Source organism: Oryzias latipes, chromosome 4 (genome assembly GCF_002234675.1).
Source record: "Oryzias latipes chromosome 4, ASM223467v1".
In the NCBI taxonomy this organism is placed as follows: Eukaryota; Metazoa; Chordata; class Actinopteri; order Beloniformes; family Adrianichthyidae; genus Oryzias; species Oryzias latipes.
The window spans coordinates 2471441-2498092 of NC_019862.2; the positions used below are offsets into that span (position 1 = coordinate 2471441).

At 39.7% G+C, this 26652-nt stretch overlaps 1 protein-coding gene across 1 annotated transcript in view; it reads left to right on the forward strand.

Moving 5' to 3' along the window:
• The window catches only part of ncan (neurocan), a 132727-nt gene that overhangs the window by 76703 nt on the left and 29372 nt on the right, over positions 1-26652 (forward strand). Inside the window, exon 11 of the mRNA XM_011473587.3 lies at positions 15666-15779. Coding sequence (XP_011471889.1) covers positions 15666-15779 — 114 coding nt within the window. The remainder of the gene's footprint in view (positions 1-15665; positions 15780-26652) is intronic.

Here is a 26652-nt window from a genome sequence, read left to right on the forward strand (position 1 = left end):
CTCTTGTTTGGTGTCTCTTCTTCCTGTCTTCCTTCTCCACATCTTTCTTTCCTCTGGTGTTCAGTTTTCTGCCTTCAGCTCTGTTCTTCCACAGTATAGGGTTGCACTGAAACCACAGCTGAGCAGAGTTTGAGGTGAAATCAAGCCTGCGGCCCCCCCAGCATGTCTACAAAAAGAATCTTTTCATTTCCTGCCATTCTTCTGTACTCACCTCTTACCCACAACCTCCATCCCCCCTATTCATCTTTCTTTTTTCACTCTGGGCCTCTTGTTTTCCATCCAATGTTTTTCTGTCACAGTCATATGCATTTATTCATACAGAGAGGTTTCTGTACTCGTGCACAAAATAAACATTTACAAACGTGTTCTCGTTGCACATCCTCTGTTTTTACATGCATACTTCCCATCTTCCCCACTGATCTGATCTTCCCTTTGAATGTGTTTTATGACATTGTGTTAAAGGAAAATCATTATGTATTTTAGACTAAAAAACAAATCCTGCACTGTCCTGTGGTTCAGAATGCCCAGATGAGCATTTCTGCTTGGTTTGTGCGGGAAGCATCACCATCTTTTTAACCAACTCTCAAGTCAGCTCATGTGATGGAGGCTGAAAGATTCATGAGGCTGAGCTAATAATATCAAGCCCCAACCTACCTCACTATAGTGTCCACAGATCTGAGTACCAAGGTCAAAGATGATGCAAATGGGAGACCCAGAATGCAGCTGAGCCAAGTCTATGAGATAGATAAGTCTGCTTTAAACAAGATCATTTCACATTCAAATTCAAATTAATGTTATTCCTAAAGCTCTTTTCCTGAAAAAAGAACGGCTCCAGGTGCTGTACATAAAAACAAACCAGAACGCAAAAAAACCCAATTCCCACACCGGCAATAACATAATACAAGAAGCCCGTCATAATAACAGACACAAAAACAAACACAAAAAAGAGAAATGATTATAAAAAGCCAAAGAAGAGAGAACCCAGAAGGCGCCGTCTGCCCTGTCCCCCAGTTGGCCGGAGTGTCAGCATCCAAACAGCACAAGCACAACTCATCCCCAGCACCTCCCACCCCACAGCCCCCCAACCCCTGGGTCCAATGCACCTGACATTGGCACACGGGGAACCCGGAACAAGAGATGCCAGAGGACAAGCATGGCCAAAACTCTGGGAGCCCGAACATAAACACCCCAACCAAGGGTGAGAAAACACCTGTAAACGGTTTAAAATGTAAAAGTAATAAATAGAAGAGTTAGCATATAGAAACAGCTAAAATATGAAGAAAAGAATTAAATTAAGTTAATGCATAAAATTGTGCATAAAAAGTCTAAACATCTAGATCCCACAAACAACATCCAATTAAAAGCTAAATTAAATTTCAGGCTTTCATATCTCTCTAAGAAGGGAAAGAATGACACAGATTATTGATGAGTCCCCTGTCACTTCAATGGTCCACCATCTCCAGTCATTCCTTCAGTAATGATTTAACAAATGTGTGCATTTGACTTCAAATCAGTGCAAAGATTGAACCCAGTAATCACATTTTAAATGCTGCTTCCAGGCTTCTTTCTTTTTGTTACAACAATCTGTTGCAGAACTTATAGAATAATTAAATTGCTTTCTGAGCAGACTTTGTTTCCAACAGATTTTTTCTGGAAGCCCAGGGTAGAGCAGGAACAGGGTTAAACTTACTCCGTGTGTGGGAAGTCTGTCTCCCTGTGGACACATGAACATTAAGGCTTTCAGAGATCCCTTTGAAAGAATTTTCAGATTTGCTCATTTCTATCACTTTTGAACGAAGGTCTGCTGAGAGCTCTTTTGAGCAAGCCTTGGTTGACAGCAGCCAATCCTTCTTTAAGACAGCAAATTCCACTCAGGTGGGGTGTTTTTTAGAGGGCATTGAAACTAAAACCAACACATTCTATCTCACCACACTGACTAAATTACCGCTTGGCTTACACCTGTCTTGAATTGTCTTGACAAATTCTTAGTCTAAGAGCTAATTTTTTTCACGTTGTGTTCAATAAACGTGTGAATAAATATGTTTGTGTGGTATTAGTTAAAGCTGTCTGTGGATGTCAATTGTTGTGACTTGGATAAACAGAACTTTTTGTTCAATTCGGGTCCACTTACTTTTTGCAACAAAATAAAATCCCGATGACGTTAAAAGCACCTCTTTCATTGTTTCTTTGAGTACCCGTTGTCTTCAAAGGCCGAATCCGAATTCATTCCCTACCCCTTTATTCAGCCCTCCAAGCAAAGAGTTATGGAAAATAAGTGTCTTCAAATCCAGACGTTACTCCCACTCCATGACATCATAATTAGCTATCTACATTAGCACGTAGCTGCCAGTGCTTGGACAGTAGCCAAAACATTGCTTTTGTACATTTGAAATGTCATGCAAAAACAAAAAGTCAATACTGACATTTCATTGTAAACGTCTGTGCTTCAGAGCACACCCACGTGAAGAAATCCTTTTCTCTTCCGTGTCACAAGCGCGGTACGGATCACCCTACCGGTGGAGGGATAGCCTGCCTTAAGTCGTTATGGCTCCCCACCTAAAAAACACTTTTGGACACCGCTACAGCTCCAAATGCCCCTACAATCTGAGCAATAGGGAGGAGCCAGAGGGACAGGGAATAAATTTCCATTCGGCCTATGTCTCCTCATCTGTTAGAGTGCAGTTGAGCATCTGCAGAGCGCGTTCACGTCTGTTTTGTCTGTGCCAAAATCACGAGGCCAATGCCCGGCTGACAGTGGCACGGGGATGTGAAGTGCCCACTGTCGGCCAAACAAACACACTACTGAAAAAAAAGTAGGTTTCACTGTCTGTATGTCTCAGAAATACTCATACAAAACAGCCCTCCTTGCTTTTGCTTTGTATTTTTTAGAAACTACTACAGAAAACATGTATTTAAAAACAGAATTCAATTGAGCTGAGACTTTAAAGGAAGACTGTAGGACAGTGTTCAAGACAATGAAAAAAATGACATCTTTAAGCAAAAAAAATTATTGAAATATGGAGGTGATTCCTGAAGACCAACCTTTTCCATTCTTCTGCATTCATTCATTCATTTTCTTAACCGTTTATTCCCTTTCGGGGTCATGGGGCTGCTGGAGCCTATCCCGGCCACTTGAGGGCGAAGGCAGGGGGACAGCCTGGACAGGTCGCCAGTGTGTCGCAGGGTAGAATGTCCACAAACACACACCCATTCACTCTCACATTCACACCTATGGACAATTTAGAGTTGCCAATTGACCTATGAAGCATGTTTTTGGACGGTGGGAGGAAGCCGGAGATCCCGGAGAAAACCCACACATGCACGAGGAGAACATGCAAACTCCACACAGAAAGGTCCCCCATTGATGTAGTTTTTCACGTCCCCCAGCCGGGACATATATACAAAAGTGTTGCGTTTATATTTTTGGTCAGTCTATATCTATATCTATATCTATATCTATATCTATATCTATAGATATAGACAGATAGACAGACAGACAGACAGACAGACAGACAGACAGACAGACAGACAGACAGACAGACATTACCATTTTTACTAAGGCACCTTTTTTCTGTAATCTTGACTTTATTTTTGTCCATCTCCAACTCTTGCTCAGTGTTTTCTTCAGATCAGCTTTACCTTTTTCCTTCAATTTCCACCACAGATTTTCAGATAAATTCAAAAATAAAAACAAATAAAAACAAATGAAAACTCAAATTGCCACACAATCTTTGAGCTTGTTGGAGTTATAAGCACAGAGTTCATTTGATCTGGAATGAACTTCTAAATAATCTGTGACTGGAAATAGTTGGCAGTTGTCTATATTTGTGTGACACAGCACTTTGTCCAAAGCAGATTTGCATTTAATCACCTAATATGACAACATTTCCAAAATTCATTATTTTCCTCTTATTCAGTGTTTCTGGGTTTTTCTTTTCTGTTTAGATCTTTGCTTTTCCTACCAATTTATTACTTGTCTTGTTTTAGATATTCTGTTTTTTAATTAAATCACATTTAAATATTCAATGTAAAAAAGCATGTTAAAATGTTTTTTTTTACATTTCATGCTAATGCATATTCTTCCAAAACTAACTAATTCCTAAAAGAAGCACTTTCTTTCAAGTCCCAAAGTGATTTATTTTTCGGCCAAAAATTAAAAACATAAATAAACATCTTTAAGAATGTTCAATATTCTGCCAGAGGTTTCAGTAAAGCCAAAGGCAAAAGTACAATTGCTGCCAATCTCACTTTACTTATAAAGTCAGACTTAAGTGGTTCACTGGTTTAGAAAAATAATTATTTATTGATGAATCAGAAAACCTTTTTTTCTGTCTCAACACACTTTAAGAAATATCTTGCAGCTGTGGACACTGGTATAAAAGACTTTCTTGGCTCCATAAAAACAGCGTGGGGGGGGGTGAAAAAGAAAAGAATGAGCACCAGAGATTAAGAAAGCTTGACAGAGATAGAGTCAAAGTTCAGAGAGAATGTGGTCTGTGCATTTTAGCCAAACTTTAAAAGATCTAAACTGTTTAATAAAAATAAGAAGTATGGACATGTTAAATATTTCTTCCTTGTCCACTCAGAATCACATACTCATGGTAAGTCACCATTAAATCATACATTTAGGTTCAGGAGAAATAGATTAATTTACTGTTCTAATCCATCAGAAGTGTGTCAGAAATAACGGCATGAGGCAAAAAATAGCCTGTCATTCACCGCTCCAGGGAACTGCTCTCTTTCAAGTTATTGATTTTTTTTTTCATGTGCACCCCCCCCCCCCCCACTGGATGTGAGGATTGAGATGGACAGAAGGAAACAAGGAAAAAAAGATAGGAATACAGTATGTGAACATCTGAAACTGAAAAAATCTGACAAGAAGCTATGCTGTGTCATAGATCAGGCTGGGCTTGAAGGGCTGCTGCTAATGCCAGGAGCTGTATGAGGACCCTTGTAGACCCCCCTGACTTAAGGAAATTAGTCAGATAAGACCCCCACAGTGAGGGGGGGTCAAGTTTCCATTTAGAGATGTCCTAAGATGCAGCACAGACAGAAGGTGAGAGGAGAAAACGAGAAGAAGCTGGAGGAGGAAAAGACTAGACAGACATAGGAGGAGGATTCTTGGGACATGTTCTGCCTGCTCTGTCATTCTAAGGTCCTCCATGTCTCCAGTCTTCACGCTGCTCCATCTGAAGGGAGATAGAAATAGCAGGTGACTATGTGATACTGGTGGCAGCTGGTGTCATTTTCCTGGCAACTGCCCCCCTCCCACACAGAATATAAACAGACACTGTAGACAAAGTCAGCAAGCACACACAGACTCACATGCTGCTGTCAGAAGTGAAGGCTAGCAGAACGATGTTGGATATTGTGACACTTTACCTCATTACATTTTCCCAGTCTGTTATGAATGTTGTGGCAGTGCTGTCAGCCAAACCCCCCCTGAAACACACACACACACTTACGTATACGTTTGCTGTCTGTAAATGGGGTGTTCTGTAACTTTCATCTGTTCATTACCCAGATTTTCAGGTTCACTAATCCTGCTTGTCTTGTTGGATCTCTTGATTGATTGATCGATTTCAAGCATTGTAGTCAAAGCAATCAAGAATGTACACAGATTTATCAAACGCATTAGAGAAGTGATGAAATGCATAGATAAAAGGAACAGAAAAAAAGACACTTATATCACATATGCTAAATTAAATATAGTGATCATTAACTAAAGACATGCTGAGCTTGATTTATTGCTTGAACAGGAGTGGGAAGAAGTGAGTTTATATAATCCCACCCCTACTAAATTAATTCATTACACAGTTTAACATAGTGTTTGTAATCTGGTTCTGATCTGATAGATTCTTTTCAAGTTACAAAATCCAGTGCCTAGTAATGATTGATTATCTTCAGAAAACATTAATTCATGATTTCAGTAAACAGTAACGGTACCTATTATGTAATAATCATTGATTATCATTAGAACACATGATCACATTAAACCATTAACTATTGCAGATCAAGTAAAGAAAATCAAAAGCTTATTGACTGTAATTCAAACATTCAGTCATCAGTATTGCACATTACACAAAGTAATACTCAGTGGTTGTAATTAAAAGAGCTTTGATTATTTCACCACAATCAAGTTCACACATGTTTTTGGATGACTGGGCACTCTCCCTCCTTCTTTTCACATTTCATCATCCATTTTAGAAGAACTTAAACACTCACCTGAGCACAGGTGTTAGCTCACCTTTGCACTAATATTTTGCGTGATTGAATGAAATATTTCACTCTAGTTGGTTTGAAGGCATAAGTATACGTATAACCATCCAGCAACTTGTTGCTTTATGCTGCTTCATGGTTTTATCCCCACCACCACCACCACCCCCTATAATCACCCTCCTACCCCCCCCTCTCTCTAACATCCCTCTCTCTTCTTCCTTTCTTTCCTTTTCCGTCCGGTCCAACAACAAAGATTTTCAAATATGATTAAAATGTATAAAGTTTGGCCTCAATTACAAAAGGCGTTTATTCAAACATACCTCTGGTTTGTTAGAAGATTAATAACCCCTGTTGTTAAAGTAAAACATGTCCAACACAAGAGGCCCTCAGCTCTCATCTGTCTGCCCAGCTGTTGGACAGGACAAGTAAAAAAAAACAAAAAAAAACATCACTTTTATTTTATCTCAGTTTAAAGATAATTTGTTGTAATCCATCCATGATTTTATTTTGTTTAACTCTGTGTTTACCACATTGATAAGTTCCCTATGATTGTTTGTAGAATAGAATACATTTGTGTCATCAGTTTCAAAAGCTTTGAAACATTAAATAAATCAATTATGTAAATATTGAATAGCAGCGGGCCCAGGATTGATCCTTGTGGGACACCACAACTTTTCTCTATGGTTTCGGATGTAAATTCCTCAATCTTGACAAATTGTTTTCTTCCCGTTAAATAGCTTTTGACCCAAGTTAGCGCTAGTCCTCTTATCCCATACACTTCCAGTTTGTCAAGTAGGATGTCATGGTTGGGAGACAAAGGTTTTTTTCAAGTCAATGATAATTTCAGCTGCATATTTCTTTTTGTCCAAAGCATTTGTGATTTCCTCCACAGCATCAATAATAACCAATGAGGTTGATCTGTTTTCTCTAAAACCACATTGGTTTTTATTCATATCGTTATGTTTATCAATAAATGTAACAAATTTATCCTTAAATATTTTTTCTAAAATTATTGAGAATAGTGGGAGAAGAGAAACAGGTCTATACTTTGTAAATTGGTGTTTGTCTCCACTCTTATAGATAGGAATCACTTTGGCTATTTTCATTTAGTTTGGGAATCTCCCAGTTGGTAATGATAAGTTATATATGTACGTTAAAGGCTTAGAGATACTATTAATGACTTTTTTCACCACCTTCATATCTACATCCTCACAATCTTTCGAGTTTTTACTCTTGAATTTCTCTACAATTGATATCAGCTCATTTTCGTTCACATCAGAGAGAAAGATTGAGTGTGGGATCTTTTCGATGGGTGGATTATTGTCTTTGCTGGTTTTGCATTTTGGAATTTCCGCTGCCAACTCTGGACCCACGTTTACAAAATAGTTATTGAGACCATTTCCTGTTACATTGATGTTATAGCTTTGACCCTTCTCATCTGTAAAGTAATCTGGGTATGTTTACTTTTTTGTCCCATTTGTAATGATGTTAGTTAATATTTCCCAAACTCGCTTTACGTTGTTTTTATGTTCGTTCAGTAGATTATTGAAGCACACTTTTTTTCTGTGCCGTGTTATATCAGTTAGTATATATTTGTAAGATTTATAGAAGTTATTTTTTCTTTTTACAAGGTTTTTGTAGACCGGCGGTTAACCAAGGATGTTTGGCAAATTGGTTCTTAGATTTGTAAATGGACATTCTTATTGTAAAGTGAGATAAATATTTCTAAAAAACATTTATAAGCGGTGTCCACATCTTTCACTGAACCCCAGCTTGCCTCTGGTGGTTGGCGGGCGCCTGTGTTTGGCAGCGGAGCCGCCACCAGTGTCTGAATGTGTGTGTGAATGTGTGAGTGACTGGGTGAATGGGTCTGTGCCTGTAAAGCGCTTTGTCCTTGTAGGAAGAAAGGCGCTATACAAGTATACGCCATTTACCATTTACCACTTTCCCTCTGTACACAGAGTTCCAGTTTTGTCTGGATAAGTCATTATTTAGAGCATTCATGATTATTTCATTTCTTAACCTTTTATAGCTTTTATGGTTCTTTTATAATTTTCTTTGTCTTCACATTGATGTCAAATAGTGCAAAAACTGGTAAATGATCAGTTATGTCACATATCATTAGTCCACTCATATGAGTGTATTCTATATTATTTGTAAAAATATTTTAAATAAGAGTAGCACTTTGAGTAGTGATTCTGCTGGGTCTTGTTATGGTTGGATATAAAGTCATAGCATACATTCTGCTGATAAAGTCGTCTGTGGCTTTATGTTTGCTGGGGTTTATCAGATCGATATTGAAGTCTCCACAGATGTATAATATTTTGTTATTTAGAGAGGTAAACATCTTTTCCATCCAGTCACTGAACACTTCTAAGCTTGACCCTGGCGACCTATAAACACAGCTTATAATGACATTTTTCCCTGAATTGTTACATATTTCAATTGTAAGACATTCCAGTATTCCATCCACTGCAACTGACAATTTATCAATGACTGTAAACTTTGTATTTTTTTCCACATATATTGCGACTCCTCCACCTTTTTTGTTTACTCTGTGCACATAATTAAGCTCGCAGTTTTCCAATTCAAAGTCAGCATCCTTGTTGCGGCTGAACCAAGTTTCAGATTTAGTTACGATATCAAAGGAATGCTCGATGTTCTGTATGTCTTTAAAGTTGGTATACATGCTTATGCTGTTAAAGTGAATGATTGACAGTTTTCCTTCTGGGTTAACAGAGTTTACAGTCCATATTTACAGTGGATCAATGTCATCTTGCAGATTGTTGTAATTATCACTGAAAAAAAACTTTTGCATGCTGTAATATATGAGGGATAATGCCCGACAAGGTGTCCATTATCAAATTTGTGGAGGCGTGAACCGTCCACCGGTATGGCACGGTTTCACTTATAAAGGAAATGCATTTTCAATCAAATATTCTTTCTCTTGTTATTTTTCATGTTACGGAAACCGCACTGTTGTTCCTGAATCCGAACCTCGGATTCAGGAACAACAGTGCGGTTTCCATCCTGGTCGTGGAACAGTGGACCAGCTCTACACCCTATCTAGGGTGCTGGAGGGTTTGTGGGAGTTCGCTCATCCAGTCCATATGTGTTTTGTGGATTTGGAGAAGGCGTTCGACCGCGTCCCCCGTGGCATCCTGTGGGGGGTGCTCTGGGAGTATGGGGTCCGGGGAGCCTTACTGAGGGCTGTCCGGTCTCTGTATGACCGGAGTAGGAGCTTGGTCCGCATAGCCGGCAGTAAGTCAGACCTTTTCCCGGTCCACGTTGGACTCCGGCAGGGCTGCCCTCTATCACCGGTTCTGTTCATAGTTTTTATGGACAGAATTTCTAGGCGCAGCCAGGGGCCGGAAGGGATCTGGTTTGGGGACCACAGGATTTCCTCTCTGCTTTTTGCAGATGATGTTGTCCTGTTGGCTTCATCGAACCGGGACCTCCAGCGTGCATTGGGGCGGTTTGCGGCCGAGTGTGAAGCGGCTGGGATGAGGGTCAGCACCGCTAAATCTGAGGCCATGGTCTTTGACCGGAGAAAGGTAGTTTGCCATCTCTCGGTCGGTGGAGTGTCCTTGCCCCAGGTGGAGGAGTTTAAATACCTTGGGGTCTTGTTCACGAGTGAGGGAAGATTGGAGCGTGAGATTGACAGGCGGATCGGAGCAGCGTCCGTAGTTATGCGGTCGCTCTATCGGTCCGTCGTGGTGAAGAGAGAGCTGAGCCGAAAAGCAAAGCTCTCAATTTACCGGTCGATCTACGTTCCAGTACTCACCTATGGTCATGAGCTATGGGTCATGACCGAAAGAACGAGGTCCCGAATACAAGCGGCTGAAATGAGCTTCCTCCGTAGGGTGGCTGGGCGCTCCCTTAGAGATAGGGTGAGAAGCTCGGTCACCCGCGGAGAGCTCGGAGTAGAACCGCTTCTCCTCCACATCGAAAGGAGCCAGTTGAGGTGGCTCGGGCATCTAGTTCGGATGCCTCCTGGACGCCTCCCTGGAGAGGTGTTCCGGGCATGTCCCACTGGGCGGAGGCCCCGGGGAAGACCCAGGACACGCTGGAGAGACTACGTCTCTCGGCTGGCCTGGGAACGTCTCGGGGTCCCCCCAGAGGAGCTGGAGGAAGTGGCTGGTGTGAGGGAAGTCTGGGCATCTCTGCTCAGTCTGCTGCCCCCGCGACCCGGTCCCGGATAAGCGGAGGAAGATGGATGGATGGATGGATGGATGGATTTTTCATGTTTAAATCATTTTTCACAAGAAGTGGATTAGTGTGCCACGCCGTCACGGTAGAGTGGTTTATATTCTGAACGTCATGTTAAGTGAGCCAAAGCATTAGTTCACAGAGAAAGTTCACCTCTTACTGTTGATTTGTCCAGATGATGAAGCTAAAGGTTGTTGCAAAGAAACAAAGTGTATTCATAAGAAAAAAAAGTTGTTCATAAATTATTACTTTGCTTTTAGATAGTTATGATTGAAGAAATATCAACCCTGAACTCTGATCACACACGTGGGTCAACAAACACCAAACCATATTAAATTTAGGTCAATATTGATGTTGATGGTAATGGTGGACAGAGATCTTCTCATGTCCATCATAGAGACATTTGAAGGACAAACGTCTTGCTGTTGTGATGAACTAATGAATGTCTGTCCCCCTGTGTTCTGAGTTTCTGTTGTTCTGCTTGCCAACTGGCATAGGACAGCACAATACTGTAGAACATTCAGGCCATTTGATCAAAGCGTCCTGTTTAGGTGTCCGTCATCACTTTTTAATGGACATCCTGCAGCCAATCAGAATGGAGTATTCAGCCAGACCATGGTATAATTACTGCTGTCATTTGAGGCATAGTCAAATATTTTTATTTTTTTCTGAGAGGAAACTTTTTTTCTGATGAACTTTATCAGATCTACTGATAAAGTGATGTTTTTCTGACAAGTCTGCAGATTATTTAAAGCTTGTTTCCTCTACCTTGCTGATTCTGATTTCTTTCTGATTCTCTGGTTTTCAGACACTTTATTGTACTTTACTGTACTCCAAACACAATAAAAACATAAATGGTTTCTTCTTCACCACAGATAAGTTGATAACAAAGATAAACACTAATAAAAAAAAAAGGTTGTTTTTGTCTTGAACAGCTGTTTCTTGACATTAGCACGTGTTAGTTTGTAGATTTTAATATCAATCCAAACAGCAGCTCACCTGTTTTCTTCATTTTCAAGCTGCTGCCCGTAGAAAACCATGTAACAGACTGACAGAGAAACACACTAAAGTCATGTGAAACTTGTATTTCTCCTAAAGGAAACATCGACATTGACACAACATGGTCTATTTAGTTTCCATGCTGTTGAAAAGAGGAGCAGTTTACCAGAAAGGTATCCATCTTTGTAGAAGGCCATGGAAATGTCAGTGCCTCTCAGCAAACCAAAGGCAGTCAGTCAGCCAGGAAAATGACAAACACATAAAGCCTTTCAGCCACAACCTTTGTATGACTAACATTTGCTGTTCAAAGCCGTCATACTGCAGGATGCCATGTCAATTTATTTTTACATCCTGCTGTTGGGTATAGGAGACAAACAGAGAGGGGCCACATCTGTCACAAGTTTAGACTTAAATAGTAGCACATGTCAGAGTGTGGGTGTCAGATCCAGAGTGACTGAGCTAGAGTTGGATGTTTTCTTCTCAGTCATGGTCAGGAAAAGTCCTTGCTTTGTATTCATACCATCCTTCTGTGCCCCTCCCAAAGGCCCTGGTCATATTAAAGTCTTTGGGTGATTCAAATGTTCACTGTGTAATTGATCAGACTGCTTTTTGATTTGTGCTTCCGGACATGGAGTCCAAAAAAAATAAAAAATAAAAACATAAACATATGAATATCAGAGTTAGAAACACCCCGGACCGTCACAACTGAGATTTATCACATCAGGGCCTGCATGCTAACCGTGGTCCAACAGTACTACCGTGTTGCTTATTTTTCAGAGGCCTACTGCCCTACTTTTTGCTAATTAACTAAATTTGGGGATTGGTTGACACACCTGATTTAACTTCAGTTTATTTTTTCTGAGCAGTATTTTTGATTCTCCTTGTTCTGCTTTTAAATCATTCCCTCCAGGACCTTTTGAGCCTTTCTGATGAATGTTGCAGCCCTAAAAACCTGAAATTATAGCAGGTTTCCTAAAAGTTGGTATTTTGCAGTAACAATTTTCAACTAAAGGCTTTAGGAGGATGTACAAATTTGAAAGTAGTTGTTTTTTCCCCAGTTTATTGAAGTGTAGTTTTATAAAAGGAAAGCACAACTTGATAAAAATCCTAAATAAACTGTGATTGAGTTTAAATCAAAGCAATCTTATTTTCATATTTGTTAAAGCAATTGCAAAAGTTAAATGGTTGTAGAACGGCAGTTTATATTTAACACAAATGAATGGAGCAATGTTGTTGAACCTAATTAAATTTAAAGTTTACATTTATAAAAAATAAAAAAAATGTAAAAGTTGACTCTGAGGTTCAATGAGCTATTTTTAGGTGTTAATTAAAAAAACAAGTTGGATTTATTTTCAGGAAAGCCACTGTCGCTACAGCAACTCATCTGTTCTCCCCTGCATCAGCAACCATGCTCAAGTCTTCCTTCTCATCCATGAACATCCTCTTTGTTCTTGATCTGGACTTCTTTCCCTCAACCTCATCTCAATCCCTCATTTTATCAATAATTTTAGAATGTATTTTCTTAGTTTTGCTCATCTGCAGTTGATTTGTGATGCAGTTATCTTTTAGTGTTCATTGTTTCTGTGTTAGAGAATGTTATTTTCAAAATCCTCATCAGAGTCAGGGAGAAACATGTCAATGCCTGATCCCTTTGCAGAGTGACGCTTTCTCTCCTGGAGGATTGGAACTGACTGAGTCCTAATGCAGACCTGTAGTCTCTCTGATCAGAGCACACATTTCTGCAATGACCTGAGAAATACACCTTTTAGATTTGTTTTACCACAGCATTTGAAAACAGCTCTGCTATGTGCGAAGCCGATTGAGACGACTGTTGTGATTTTGGGCTACACATATAAAATTGAATTAAAATTGAATTGAATTGCAGTGACACCCTCCTTAATTGGGGTTGAAAACAGGAAGTACTGGGATAGAAACCTCTGGATCCTGTGATTCCCATCAGAACTTTCAACATGTAAAAAAAACGTCATGTTGATCCTTGAAACAGATTTTGAGCTGACAAAAACAGTAAGGGGATCTACTTTTTTATGAGAAACCTGTTCTGAGTGAAACTGAGCTGGCTGTGTTTACAGTGATGCCTAACAAACTTCAGCATCATTAAATGGTTGCAGCTGTCTCTCACTGGCTCTTTATTTATTGCCAGAGAAGCTCAGAGGAGTCCTGTTTTTGAAATTCAGGTGCATTTAATTTCTTTGACCAGGTTCTTAAGGAAAACTCAAATCGTATTGCAGTAATGTGGATTTTCAAGTTCTCACAGGCTTGCAACGGTGATAGCATAAAAGGATCCCATTTTAAGTATGTTTGCTCATGGAGCAGTTCAATAATATGAGATGACAAAATGTAGAATGCACCTAAAGAGACAGGGTCCAACATGCAAAGTAAGCATTTTAAAAAAGCTGTGATGACATCACCTTCATATCCAGATTTACATCTGACGAGACTGAATTTTCTCATACAAATCAAATCACCATTCAGCTGGATACACATGTGAGCTTTAAAAAGGGAATCAAGACAATAACCCAACATTAGATGGATAGATAGAACCTCAACTGATCCCACTATGGGGAAATTAATTAACGTTGTTATCAAGCATAGATTTGAGAGCAGTAACCTATCAGGTCATCTTAGATTTGAATGTGTTTTTATTGTTCTAACAATTGAAAAAAACCTTATTGTTATCTTCCTGTGTATAAGGGGCATCATGAAAACGGAATGTACCATTGCCGTGAGTGTGTGTGGTACAGTAAGTGTATTGTGAAGTATTTGTAAGGATAATAATTGTTCCACACACTTGCGACGTGCTGTTGATGCTGTCGTAAAGCGCGCTTGCACTGGTCATTAGTGAGGTGTGCTCACTGGCTCCTCACACTCCTTAACTGATTCATAAGTTCAAACACAAACTCCAATCTGAAATTTCTAACAGTCAGGCTGGAAGCACACAGCGTGAAACAGGCGTGCAAGGAGCCGCACTTATCAGTTGAACAGCACTAACAGGCACCTTGCTTAGTGCACAGGCTTTTGGGGGGGGGGTTCAGGAAAGGAACATCTGTAAGACACGCCCAGGTCTCCCCCTTACTCACCCTTCTGTGTTGGTTTTTGTTCACTTCGACCTGTCATTCGCAGCATGCCTGTGGGAAAAAATGTGCATGAACACAGGCTCACCAAGTGATGGAGGATCTTCAGATTACCTGCAGGCCGCCTACACTCCATACAGGTCTGCCTATTTTCACCTGCAGAAAGCCTGTATCCACCTGTAAGGGCAGTTGTGTCTAAGGCTTAGGTTTCCTCTAGCTTGCAGATATTTTGCATTTGATTTCAGCCAATCAAACATTGAGGCATCAAGTAAAAGTGTCATTTTGTTTTTATAACAAACACCAATCTGAGCTGGAGGGTATCTGTGCAAAATGCAAACTTTGAAATTGGTCAAATATCCTCTAGTGGCAGACTGAAACAATCTTTTCTCAGTCTTCAGACTCTTCTCCACAGCCCCTTTGCAGGTCTCCAGGGCCTCTCCACTAGTTGTGATGGCAAAGGTTGTGAGCCACCAGCTGCAGTTTTACTGACCCCCTCACCAGGATCAGGGCAGCCAATGAAATAAACCGATCAGTTTCCACCGGAATGACAACTTCTTCCTTTTTTTTCACAGACCTCTCAGTAAAAGAAAAAACAAAACAAAAACATACATTGAATTGAATGATACTTTATTAATCCCACAGTGGAGAAATTTAAAAACAAACACATCATATCATATTTAAGATATAGTATTGTTCCCAAACATAAGAAATAATAAGATGAATGTTTTGGTTTTTGCTGCAGCTAAAATGACCGCTGGTTGCTGTGTTGCTTTTGAAAGAGCATTTTTTAAAATAAATGTTTTTTGTCTCTCAATCTCTTTTCCTCATTATTTCTCTCTGTTATATTTGCCTGCTGTTCAGGCTTGACAGAAGCAACCGCAGCAAGTCTTAAAAACACACTGCAATTAGCATCATTTGCTTCGTTGCATCTAAACCCTTCCCCGATGGAGTTCAATCAATTCCCCTTATTAGAACTTTCACACTGACGCCTCTAATTTGATCCTGCAGGGTTGTTGTTTTTCTGTCTGTCATTGACTAAATGCTTCAGGTGGTTCAAAAAAATGAACAATTTGGTTCTTTGTGTGTTTGCATTAAAGCACTCATAGCAAACTTACTTCTGCTTCTTCTCTGACTCTTTTCTTGCAGACATTGATGACTGTCAGTCGAACCCCTGCCAGAATGGAGGGACATGTATTGATGAGATCAACTCCTTTGTGTGTCTCTGTCTGCCCAGCTACAGTGGAGCTACTTGTGAAAAAGGTAAGCACCAAGTTGTAATGCAAGACAATCAGAAGAAGAACCTTAGTTCAGAAGTAGATGAAGAAAGAATAAGAACAGAAGTGGGACGAGAAAACCACTGAATGACTAAAGAAGGAAGTGAATTGTGAAGGATGTAAGAGGTAAAAGAAAGTAAGGCTCTAGGATGGGATGGGAAAAAGTGTCAAGTGACACGATTGGATGTGGAAATTCCTCCATATTCCGGTAGCACAGGGGTAAACACAGAGATGAGGAAAAAGGAAGAGGAAGCCCTGTGGAATCACAAACTGGGTTTATATGAAACAGCTGAGCTCAGCTGTCTTCAGTGTTGAAAGTCCTCTTGTTAAAACAGTACATTTAGGGTTCTTGTTCAGAAATCCCACATTACATGAAAACATCATGTCAATACCTTTTTCCACTGAGAAATCCTCTCTGTCGCTGTGTCACAGCATGTATGTGCTACTGTACGTGTGCAATGGAAAGGCTTTGTCCCACTGCTGCTTTGTACAATTTGCGCATATTGCGTGAACGAAAACTGGTCAGGCATATTATTTTGGAAAAAAGTGAGAAAGACTGTGGTCTTTACATAAAATTTTCCCAGATTTACAGTATAGACCAAAAGTTTGGACGCACCTTCATATAGATTTGAATGAGAAGGTGTGTCCAAAGTTTTGGTCGCTACTGTATGACGAATGAACTACATCAAAACCACAGAAGAAGTACGAAAAAAAGCACGCAACGAACACGTAAACCAGTGCTTCACTAAACTTCTTCACTCAGAGCACTGGCCAGAAATCACATCAGTTCCCTCCCAGCGGGCTGCCTCGCCTCACGTCTAACATCTGAAAATCTTTTTATCTATAGCAAAGCATCACAAGGGCCCGCCCGCGGTGGGTACTGACCACGGTTCTGACGCGATGTGACTTTTGCTCAGTGCTCTGAAAGTCAAAGTGATAAACTGAAGGAAGCGTGGGTTTAAGTGCCCTTTGCGTGGTTTATTCGTACTTCTTCCGTGGTTTTAACGTGGTTCATTCATGATACATCTGTGTACATCTGGGTGTACATCAACCAATGACCAACTTTCATCCGTGGACAATGTGCAATTTTTATGCAGCAGCAGCGTGACTCTGTGACTGCTTTCAAGAAAATAATCTCCAGTTCTAATTAGAAATGTGATGTCAAGTGTCATACATGTCACAGGGAGCTTGATGTTGTTCCAGATGGTGAAGTAACTTCGTCCACTTAAAACATCCACAAAGTTCATGGCTTAAAGGACACAGCTTGGCTGAGAATGATCTGTTTTGTTTGTCTATAACTGTGTTTCCTTCAGCATTCATCGACACCTGCATTCTAAGATGACATGCTGTGGTGCCACTTTACAACGATTCCAGGAATTTGTAGATAAATTCTTGTGGTGACATTATGGGACATCAGGAAGGTCAACCCAACTTGTTAAAATGGGAAACGTCCTGGTAGCACATAGGTTGACAGATCCAGCTCACCTGCATTATTAAAGCTGTTCCCCTTCTAAATCCTGTCTTTTAAGATAGTGACATTAAACTGTCACAGAAATGACAGCCAAAGGGGCAAAGCTATAAACAGAGAGTGTGACATTTTAACAAGAGAAACATTTTTAGGTAATGAGAGAGCATGGAGTGGAGCAGAGAAGCTTCCACGTTTAGACTCCTCTGAAATGACTAGAACTCAGATTCTGCTCATCCAAATTGATCTTTTTTCAGGAAAAGTACAAGACAGAGAATCATTATTTTTAGCTCGGTCTGACTTCCAGTGCCACGAATGCGTTCTTTTTTTGTTATAGTCTGCTCAGATCTAGGAGCCCGAGGGCAGAGAGTTTGATATCAAACTGTGAGAGTGAAGCAAAGGACTCAAACAGTTTGGGAGCCTTTAAAACATGGAGTCCGTACACTGTTCAAATTGAAGGAATATGTGTAAAAAAGCCTGTTCCACTTTTCTGTCACTACCAAAACAAAGAGTTTCTGCCAGCAGGGAGATCCATTTCTAATCTACAAATCTTAGATTTCTACCATCAATGTAGAAAGAAAGAATTCATCTCTTTGATGACAACATGGTGAGTACAAAAGTAGTGTAGATTATGATACTGAAGTGTCATTTCTGGTTGAGTGTTCACGGTTTTTAAGAAATGGAATACAAATCTTTGTCAAGTTTTAACTCTGGATGGGAATCACTGTAGAATGGCCCATGTTCTTTGTGTTTTAGGGTGTATTCAGACAGTTGGTCCACTTCATTTGGTCCAGATGAAGTCCTGAATCTTGCGTTTGGTCTGTATTCAGACTGGCATCAAGCGGACTATTGTTATAAACCAAAGCTTGTAAGCAAAAAGCTAGTGACTAAAGAAATCAGTCTATGGCCAGGAATTGTGAGGGCGGGGCAAAGCAATGAGGCAGAAATGATGGTAGTCCTGCGCTTTCCAATCCTTGTCCGGATAGTTCACTTATTGAAATGTTATATTTCGCTGACCAATTTTGAACGTCTGTATCAACATCCGGTACAACACTTATTACTTTGGTAGGGCGGAGGCATGCAGCAAGGAGGTTAGTGAGAAGATGGCTGCTAAGCAGGAGTGTTTATGACATATAAATTGTTGGAAAAACGGTGAGAAGCTATGTGAATCACTTTAAAAGTTGTTTTAATGAGCCTGCATTAATTCGACCAAATTTCCATTGGTCTTTGTGTCTCATCGTCATGTTTGCCTCCTTCCTACTCTTTTTACATCAGATAATGCCCGGTGGCTCCGAGCACAGAGCCTATTCAGACTAATGAAACTAAAGCAAACCGGAGCTCAATCCTACTGGAAATGAACCGAGAGCACTTCTAAAGATGGGTCAAAGAGCGGTTTCTAGTCCTGGACCAGGGTCTGCTTCAGACTGTAAATTTGTTCTGGGTTCTCTGGAAAAACGGACTCTGGCTCACTTAAAGCAAACCAACTGTGCCCAGTCTGAGTACACCCTATAATCTATACAGAATGCGTGAATCACATGACCAGTGAATTGTACAGAAATGTGATCATAAAAAAGATACTGTCAAATGGGTTTAAAAAGACACTTTTTCTATTGTGGACCACAAGCTTTTTTAAAACATGTTATCAATTCCCCTTTAGCAAAAAAAAAAAATATGGATAAGGGACAAAAGAAGATAGTGTTTAAAAGAAGACTGCAAGGTGGTGTAGTGGTTAGACTAGAAGGCACCAGTTCAAATCCCGACTGAGCTCTTTCTGTGTGGAGTGTGCTCATTCTCCTCGTGCATGTGTGGGTTTTCTCTAGGAACTCTGGTTTCTTCCTGTAGTCCTAAAACATGTAGCTTAGGTTCATTGATATCTCTAAATTTTCAGTGGGTATGTGATTGCATGGTCCAGCAACTGACCAGCAGCCTCTCCTCAGTATACCCCACCGTCCCCCTATAGCAGCTGGGATAGGCCTCAGCAACCACTCTAAGAAAACAAGTGGGTTTGGGAGATCCAGGGATGGATGGACAGGAACTGGTTTAAAGTTTTGCTGGAAGCAGATTTTAATGATGTTAAAGCAATTCTACATCCCATAATTTAATTTCACTGCAGTAAATAAGTTTCATTGCATAACCTTGCTTTGTGTTTGTCTATGGTTTTCTGCTGGCTCCCACACATCCTCTGGCTGTGCCTTGCTTTTGCCATGCTGAGGAGTTTTGCCTCCGTTCTCCCCGCCTGCTTCGCCGTTGCTTCATGACTGACTGGGAGCAGCAGGACGGATGTAATGAAACGAAAGTCCTGGTTGTTCTGTAACTTTTAGCCGTCCTTGTTATGCAGTAACAACAAGGATTCAGCTGTGAGGAAGGGAGCTTCGCTTTGGGTGTCTCTCTGTCAGTTCAGCGGGAGCTTAGCTTGATTTCCACATCTACATCTAAACTGTGACAGCAGGAATAAACTCACAGGTTTTACCAAAGATCCATCCAGATGCCGTGCTTTAATGTCTGATCTGCTAACTTGGTCAGTGGGATAACTGTGAGCAGTTTGGAGAATTATTGTAGTAGCTCTTTTTCTCTGCAGTACACACATGCTTTATTGTTTTTATTTTAAATGTTCTTTTCCTGCCTTCCTGCTGTCACTTGCTGCACCTCTCCTGGTTTTTGTGCTTCTCATGTGAGTGTAGGAAGTGAGGCTTTGTTACACTCTCAGCCTGTTGTTGTGTTCATCCCCGTGTGCCACTGTGGCACTGGATGTGAGTGGGTTTGGTGAGTGGATGTTAGATGCTAATATTTATTTTATTAAGCTTCAAAGATGGAAGTGCTCTCTTCTCTTTTTTTCTGTCTTCTATTTTCTGTTGATGCTTGTGTCAGATTTCTCTGCAGTCCCAAATGTCTTTTTTATCACACTTTAATGTGTGTTTGCTCATTGCAAACATCACAATTAAACTGTGCCTTATCCTGTCATGGAAAAATAACAATATTGTGACGTGTAAATAAATTAAGAATTAGAATTTGTTTCAAGGAATTAAAACAAAAAATAAACACCAACAAGCAAATGCATCATCAATATTTTAAGTCATCAGTTGATTGAAAAAGAAGAAAATGAAATAAGATAAAGAAATGCACATTTATACATAAACACACAAATATATATTATACACACATACTTATACATTATACACACATCAACATGTAAATGATGCCATTAAGTTATTCTTAATCATAAATAGACATATTTGCACTTAAACATTTCTTACACATTGAATCTATTACATTTTAAGTTTGTCAAATAGTTTTATTATTTGCTTAAAGGTTTGTTAGAGGAAACAAACATGCAGTGAGGCGAAAAACTATTTAGTCAGCCACCAGTTGTGCAAAGTCTCCCACTTAAAAAGATGAGAGATGCCTATAATTTTCATCATAGGTTTACCTCAACCCTGAGACACAAAATGAGAAAAGAAATCCAGAAAATCACATGTCTGATTTGTAAAAAATGGATTTGTAAATTATGCTGGAAAATAAGTGCCTTTATTTTATTAGCAGACCTAAAATGTTGATGGGATGTCTTTACCAAACCTGAGGGTTTATTATCGGGCGGCTCACCGTAAAATAATTCAATTTTTGGATGCACGCTCACTCATTCTCTTCTCCTATCTGGTTGAAGTTGGAGGCTGCATGATGCAAACTGGTGTCACTCTCAGCTTTAGCCCATGTTCCAATCAAGAGTCCCTCTTCTGCTTAGACAAAAAACATAATGGTCACATTTAGAATCTGTTCAGACGTCACTTTGGCTGCTAATCGTACTCTATTTTAGCACCATATTTAAACAATTTTCAACCCTCTTTGCCAGATGGGACATGTACTAATTGGTCTACCCTTAATATTAAATGATATTTAAGATCTGGATGTTGGCATGACGTGCTCAAATAAACGCCATGTCAAACAAGAGGGAGACCCTGTAAGACTTAGCAAGAGTTTATTTTCAAACAGATATTTAACACAACTAAATCTGAAAAAGGGTAAAGGGATTGGTAGATGGTTACAACATCATTTGCCGGGTGAGAGAGAGAAACGCCACAAATCCCAGCAGCTTTTATACCCTCTGTCAGCCCAGAGGGTGGAGACTGGCTCAACCAGGACCTGTAAATAAAAAATAGGAAATGCACACACAAAGACACACAGCCCTGGAACAGAGGAGGACTGAGGCTGTTACGATATTAACAAAACCTTTGCATCAACTGACCAATTATCGGAAAAGTTTAGGTTATCTAAACAACACCTCTTTGCATTTTTCCAGATTCAAAGTTTTGTTAATAACAAATTAATTGAGTTCCCAAATGCACCCATGGAGTCACCCCTGGATACATCTTCCTTAGGCCTGCACTTGGCCTAAAGGGAATGATGTCATATATTTACATTCATTTTTACTCCCTTAGTCTCAATTCATTGAACTTAATCAAGGAGCTCTGGGAAATAGAGTTGGTAGAGGAAATCCCTGTGGAGACTTGGGACGTGACTCTCAAGAGAGTACATAAATCTTCTGTTTGTACATAACATGGGCTGATTTAATGCAAAATTAGTAACCATGGTCTCTGGTTAGGCTTGCTGAAATTTGTAAAGATGTGAACCCGACTTTTGACAGGTGCCATCAGTCACCAGCACATCTTGTTGTGGTCTTGTTCTGCTTTAGATTCTCTCTGAAGAGACATTTTTAGATCCCTATCCCACATCACAAGGGAAACAACAGAGCCCAGTCCTTTGCTATATTTGGCACAGTTCCATCTACTGTCCTAGTCTCCTCCTCAGCCTCAACTTTGAAGTCATTTGTTCCCTTGTTAGCCAGACGTCTAATTCTACTTAGATGGAAGTCTTCAAGTCCTCCTTCCCACACATTGTGGATTGAAGAAATCCTGAATCACAAACTTGAAAAGATCAGATACACTCTGAAGGAATCGTTTGTGGAGTTTCACAAAATATGGGACCCTTTTTTTGTCTATATTAAATGGCTGAGAAGAGGTATGAAGAAGAACCAAGAAGAGGTATGAAGGTCAGTCGTAGTAAGACAGAATACATGTGTCTGAACGAGAGGGATCAAGGTAGAAGCGTTAGGTTACAGGGGACTGAGGTGAAGAAGGTGCAGGAGTTTAAGTACTTGGGGTCAACAGTTCAGTGTGATGGGGATTGTGGAAAAGAGGTGAAGAGGCGAGTGCAGGCAGGTTGGAGCGGTTGGAGGAAAGTGTCAGGAGTGTTGTGTGACAGAAGAGTGCCAGCAAGACTCAAAGGAAAGGTGTACAAGACAGTGGTGAGACCAGCTCTGCTCTATGGGTTAGAGACGGTAGCAGTGAGACAGAGACAAGAGGCTGAGATGGAGGTAGCGGAGATGAAGATGTTGAGGTTCTCCTTAGGAGTGACCAGGTTAGACAGGATAAGGAACGAGTACATCAGAGGGACGGCTCACGTTGCCTGTGTTAGCGACAAAGTCAGAGAAGCCAGACTGAGATGGTTTGGACATGTTCAGAGGAGGGATAGTGGACATATTGGTAGAAGGATGTTGGAGATGGAGCTGCCTGGCCGGAGGGCAAGAGGACGGCCAAAGAGGAGATATATGGATGTCTTAACAGAGGACATGAAGTTGGCTAACGTTAGGGTAGAAGATGTTCATGATAGAGTGAGGTGGAAAAGGATGATTCGCTGTGGCGACCCCTGATGGGAAAAGCCGAAAGAGAAAGATTAAATGGCTGAGCACTCCATTTGCTCCGGAATGATTTGTCTGTGCTTATGGGTCATTGTTCTTTTGGGTGGGGGGGATTCAAGTAATGTATTGATACAAATATAGCCTAATCTTTAATTATTTTTGCCAAACCTTTTTGACCAATTAAACAAAAATGTACGCCTAAATTGTGTTTTATCTACGGCATCTCTTGTATTGTATCTCGATTGTATCTTGTACTGTTTCTCTACTCTGACTATACAAAAAGGGTAATAAATGACCTGCAGTTGACACAATCCACACCATCTATGCTTTCTCTATAAAATAATCCAGAGAAGATGAAGGGTTTACATGGGTCTGTTTTTCTTTTTCTTTTTCAAAGCCGGTCACAGCACACTTACAAACGAGGTTGTTCTGCCCCTTCCCTCCCTTCTTAGCTCTAGCTCAGAAGTATGGCTGACCCTGGGAAACCTTCCACAACTTCCTTTTTGCCACCCAGGGACCACTAATATTCTGATATCTTCCAGTTCCAGGCATCTTTTTATAATTGAGTTCCCTTCTGCTCTTCTTGGAACTGCTCTCTGCTTCCATCATGGCGAATAACCCCAGCATTAAAACTGACCCTATCATAACTTTGCAGACTGTTGTAGAGTCAGAGGAGCAGGGTGGACCAACACCACGTTTTTGGTGGCCGGAGACCGAATTAGCATCTTTATAGGTTTCAATTCTACGGTGGCCCTGAAGTGCAAACCATTCAACAAATCACTCGATACAAAAACATTTTTAAGATCACAGCAACAATTTAAAAAGCTTATTACATTTTAGAAAACAAAACAAAATTTCAGAAACCAAAACATAAAAAAGAAAAAAGAAAAAAAAGAAAAAAAGATTTCAGAAAACAAAATTAATTTCCAGAAAAAAAAAAAAATATTACAAAATGAAAACATTTCAGAAAAAAAATTAATTTCCAGAAAACAAAATGAAATAAAAAAAATGAAAACATTTCAGAAAAACAAAATGAAATATGAAAAAATGAAAAACATTTCAGAAAAAAAATGAAATATTAAAAAATGAAAAACATTTCAGAACACAGAATGAATTTCCAGAAAACAAAACGAAATCTTCAAAAATGAAAAACATTTCCAAACCGGAAGAAGCAGGTACTATGGGACAACGCTGATTGGATGATGATGTTTGTCAATCATTTGAACTGAAGAGTATTTTAAATGAAGCGACGACGGATTTTATCGTCCAAACAACAATGTACCATGATAATTCCCGTATTTCCCATTTACATATTAAATCAAAAATGCAGCAAACAGATAATGAAGGTTTAAATTATTTTTTGAATATTTCGTCTGAAGCAGAACGGTCACCCGGAAGTAGTTTGTGTAGATGACGTCCGTTCTGCAGGTAAACAAAGAAAGGGACGGTAAAACGTTAACATAAACTTTAATCTTTGAATATTTAGCGGATGTGATGACAGAACGCACGCAGAAATATCAACACCAACCAGGTTTACAAATGTTTCAAAATGTCGTGAGAGGATTCTGTCTGAAGCAGCAGCTGCGAAGAAACGGGTGTTAAAGACGGCGCACATCAGGAAATGCAGTCCCGCCATCCACAGATAAGGTATGGAGGCACATTTGTTTGATCTAATAAATGTAGCGTTAAACGTGATTTCTAAGAGGGTGTTTACAGACAGATCCAAGATCCTTCAGTCATACGTTAATGACAGGTTACCTCATCAGCTGGAGAGGGGGGGGGGGGTCACGTGGGCAGGATTCTCAGACAGGTGTACCAGCAGCATAAATCAGCAAAGCTGTCAGGTAAACTGCAGCAGTTTGTGTCTCAGAATAACATTTATGAATGCTTCTTATTCACACTATTAAGATCTGTGACTTTAGAGTGTGTCAGTGCACAGAAACATGACAGTAAATGACTGGATGTGCACATCATCAGACACGTCCAGGTGTGTAACTAAAGGTGGCAAAGTCTGTAGTGTAAAATAAATCTTTAAAAAAAACGTTTTAGTCTTTCAGGCAGAGGAGGAATACCAAATTGTTTTAGAATGTATTTTTTATAAGACTGAAATAATGTATTTTATTCTGAGTTTGGTGTTTTGACCCCTCCCTAATGAATTTCTGGTTTAACCCATTTTCTCCTCATTTTGATGAACTCAACTTTTTCCTGAATGAAAGATGAACGGTAGCCGATGTTTTTCTGTCAGGGATTTTTAATTTAATAATTTATTTCTGTCAGGGATTTCAAGAGCTGGAGCTGGAGTCCAGTGCAGAGGAAGCTGCTAGCATGTACGAGCAGGAACTGGCGTCTCTTACCTGTGCATCTTCCTCTGGATGTGATGCTGAGCAGCAATGTGGACAAACCTTTCCTGACATGACTCTTTTTGATATAGTTGTTAAGCACAAACAGACTTTTCCCAGATGCATTTTTTCCTCTAATAAATGTGACTGACAGGTACGCTGAGTAAATGCTGAATGTAAACGTAACATTTGATTGACTGCATGAAGAAGCCCATAAAGGAAAATCCACAACTGTTTCTTTGTTTCTGTTACTGAATAACGTATTCATGTTAAGTTTTCAATAAATATACTGCATTGCTATGAAACAAATTTGTTTATTTTCATATCCATTATTACAATCCTCACATCAGCATTCAGTTTTTTCATTGACAAAAAAACATTTCTAAACAACAGCTTTGAAAATCAAACATCATCTTTGTTAATAAAGCTTTAAAACCTAAAATGGTAAACATGGAAAAACTCCTAAATGAAGCAAGCCTAATATGAACATTTTAAACTGGAGTTTTGCTTAAAGGATCATTAAGTTGTTTGGAGTTGTACAAGTGTTTGATGCGATTCCTCAGATGTGATTTCCAGATCATCAGCCGGACGCTAAAGCCAGGAATTGTGCTTCGTTTTTCACTCCCCACTGCATCATTTACAACTAATCAGGCTTATGCAGCAGGTTAAAGACGTTTTTTAAAGGACCTGCAATTTAAAAAAAAAAAATTAGATATTAAGGTTAAATAATATTTATTGATTACATTTCACATAAATCATGGTGACTTGCCTGTACACTGCACAATGATATGAATGACTTTAGTCTTCTTGTATTCCCATGTAGAGCTGCCATCTGTTCTTCTGCAGCACAAACCTTTCTGGAACTTCGCTTTGAGAAACTTCACCTGCAGAAATATCACATGTTAATTCAATTAAGTATTTTATAAATTTTAAAGTTCATTTTTAAGTTTCAGTATATGTGTATATGCATGGTTCAAAAATATACAATGCACTTAAATATTATTTCCCATAAGAACTTGTTTACTGATTTCAGTCTTAAAGTCGATTTTTAGCAACACTGATGCCATATAATTACTGTAATTACTGTATAAATCACAGAATCAGGCTGGCTCGGAGCTTTTTCTCTCATGTTGTCACCGAAAACGGGAACGGCTATCATGTGAAGACGGTTCGTCTCCATGGGGTTCTTTTTGCGCATGCGCAAAATAAAAAGAAATTATCTTTTCAAAGCAGCACTTTAACATCCTAAAATTAACATCCTTAGAGACATGTGACTGACAAAAGAAAAGATCACAGAATTGATTCTTACCTAAAGATGATTGACAGCGTGAACCTCGCAGCCGTAGACATAAGCGCACAGCGT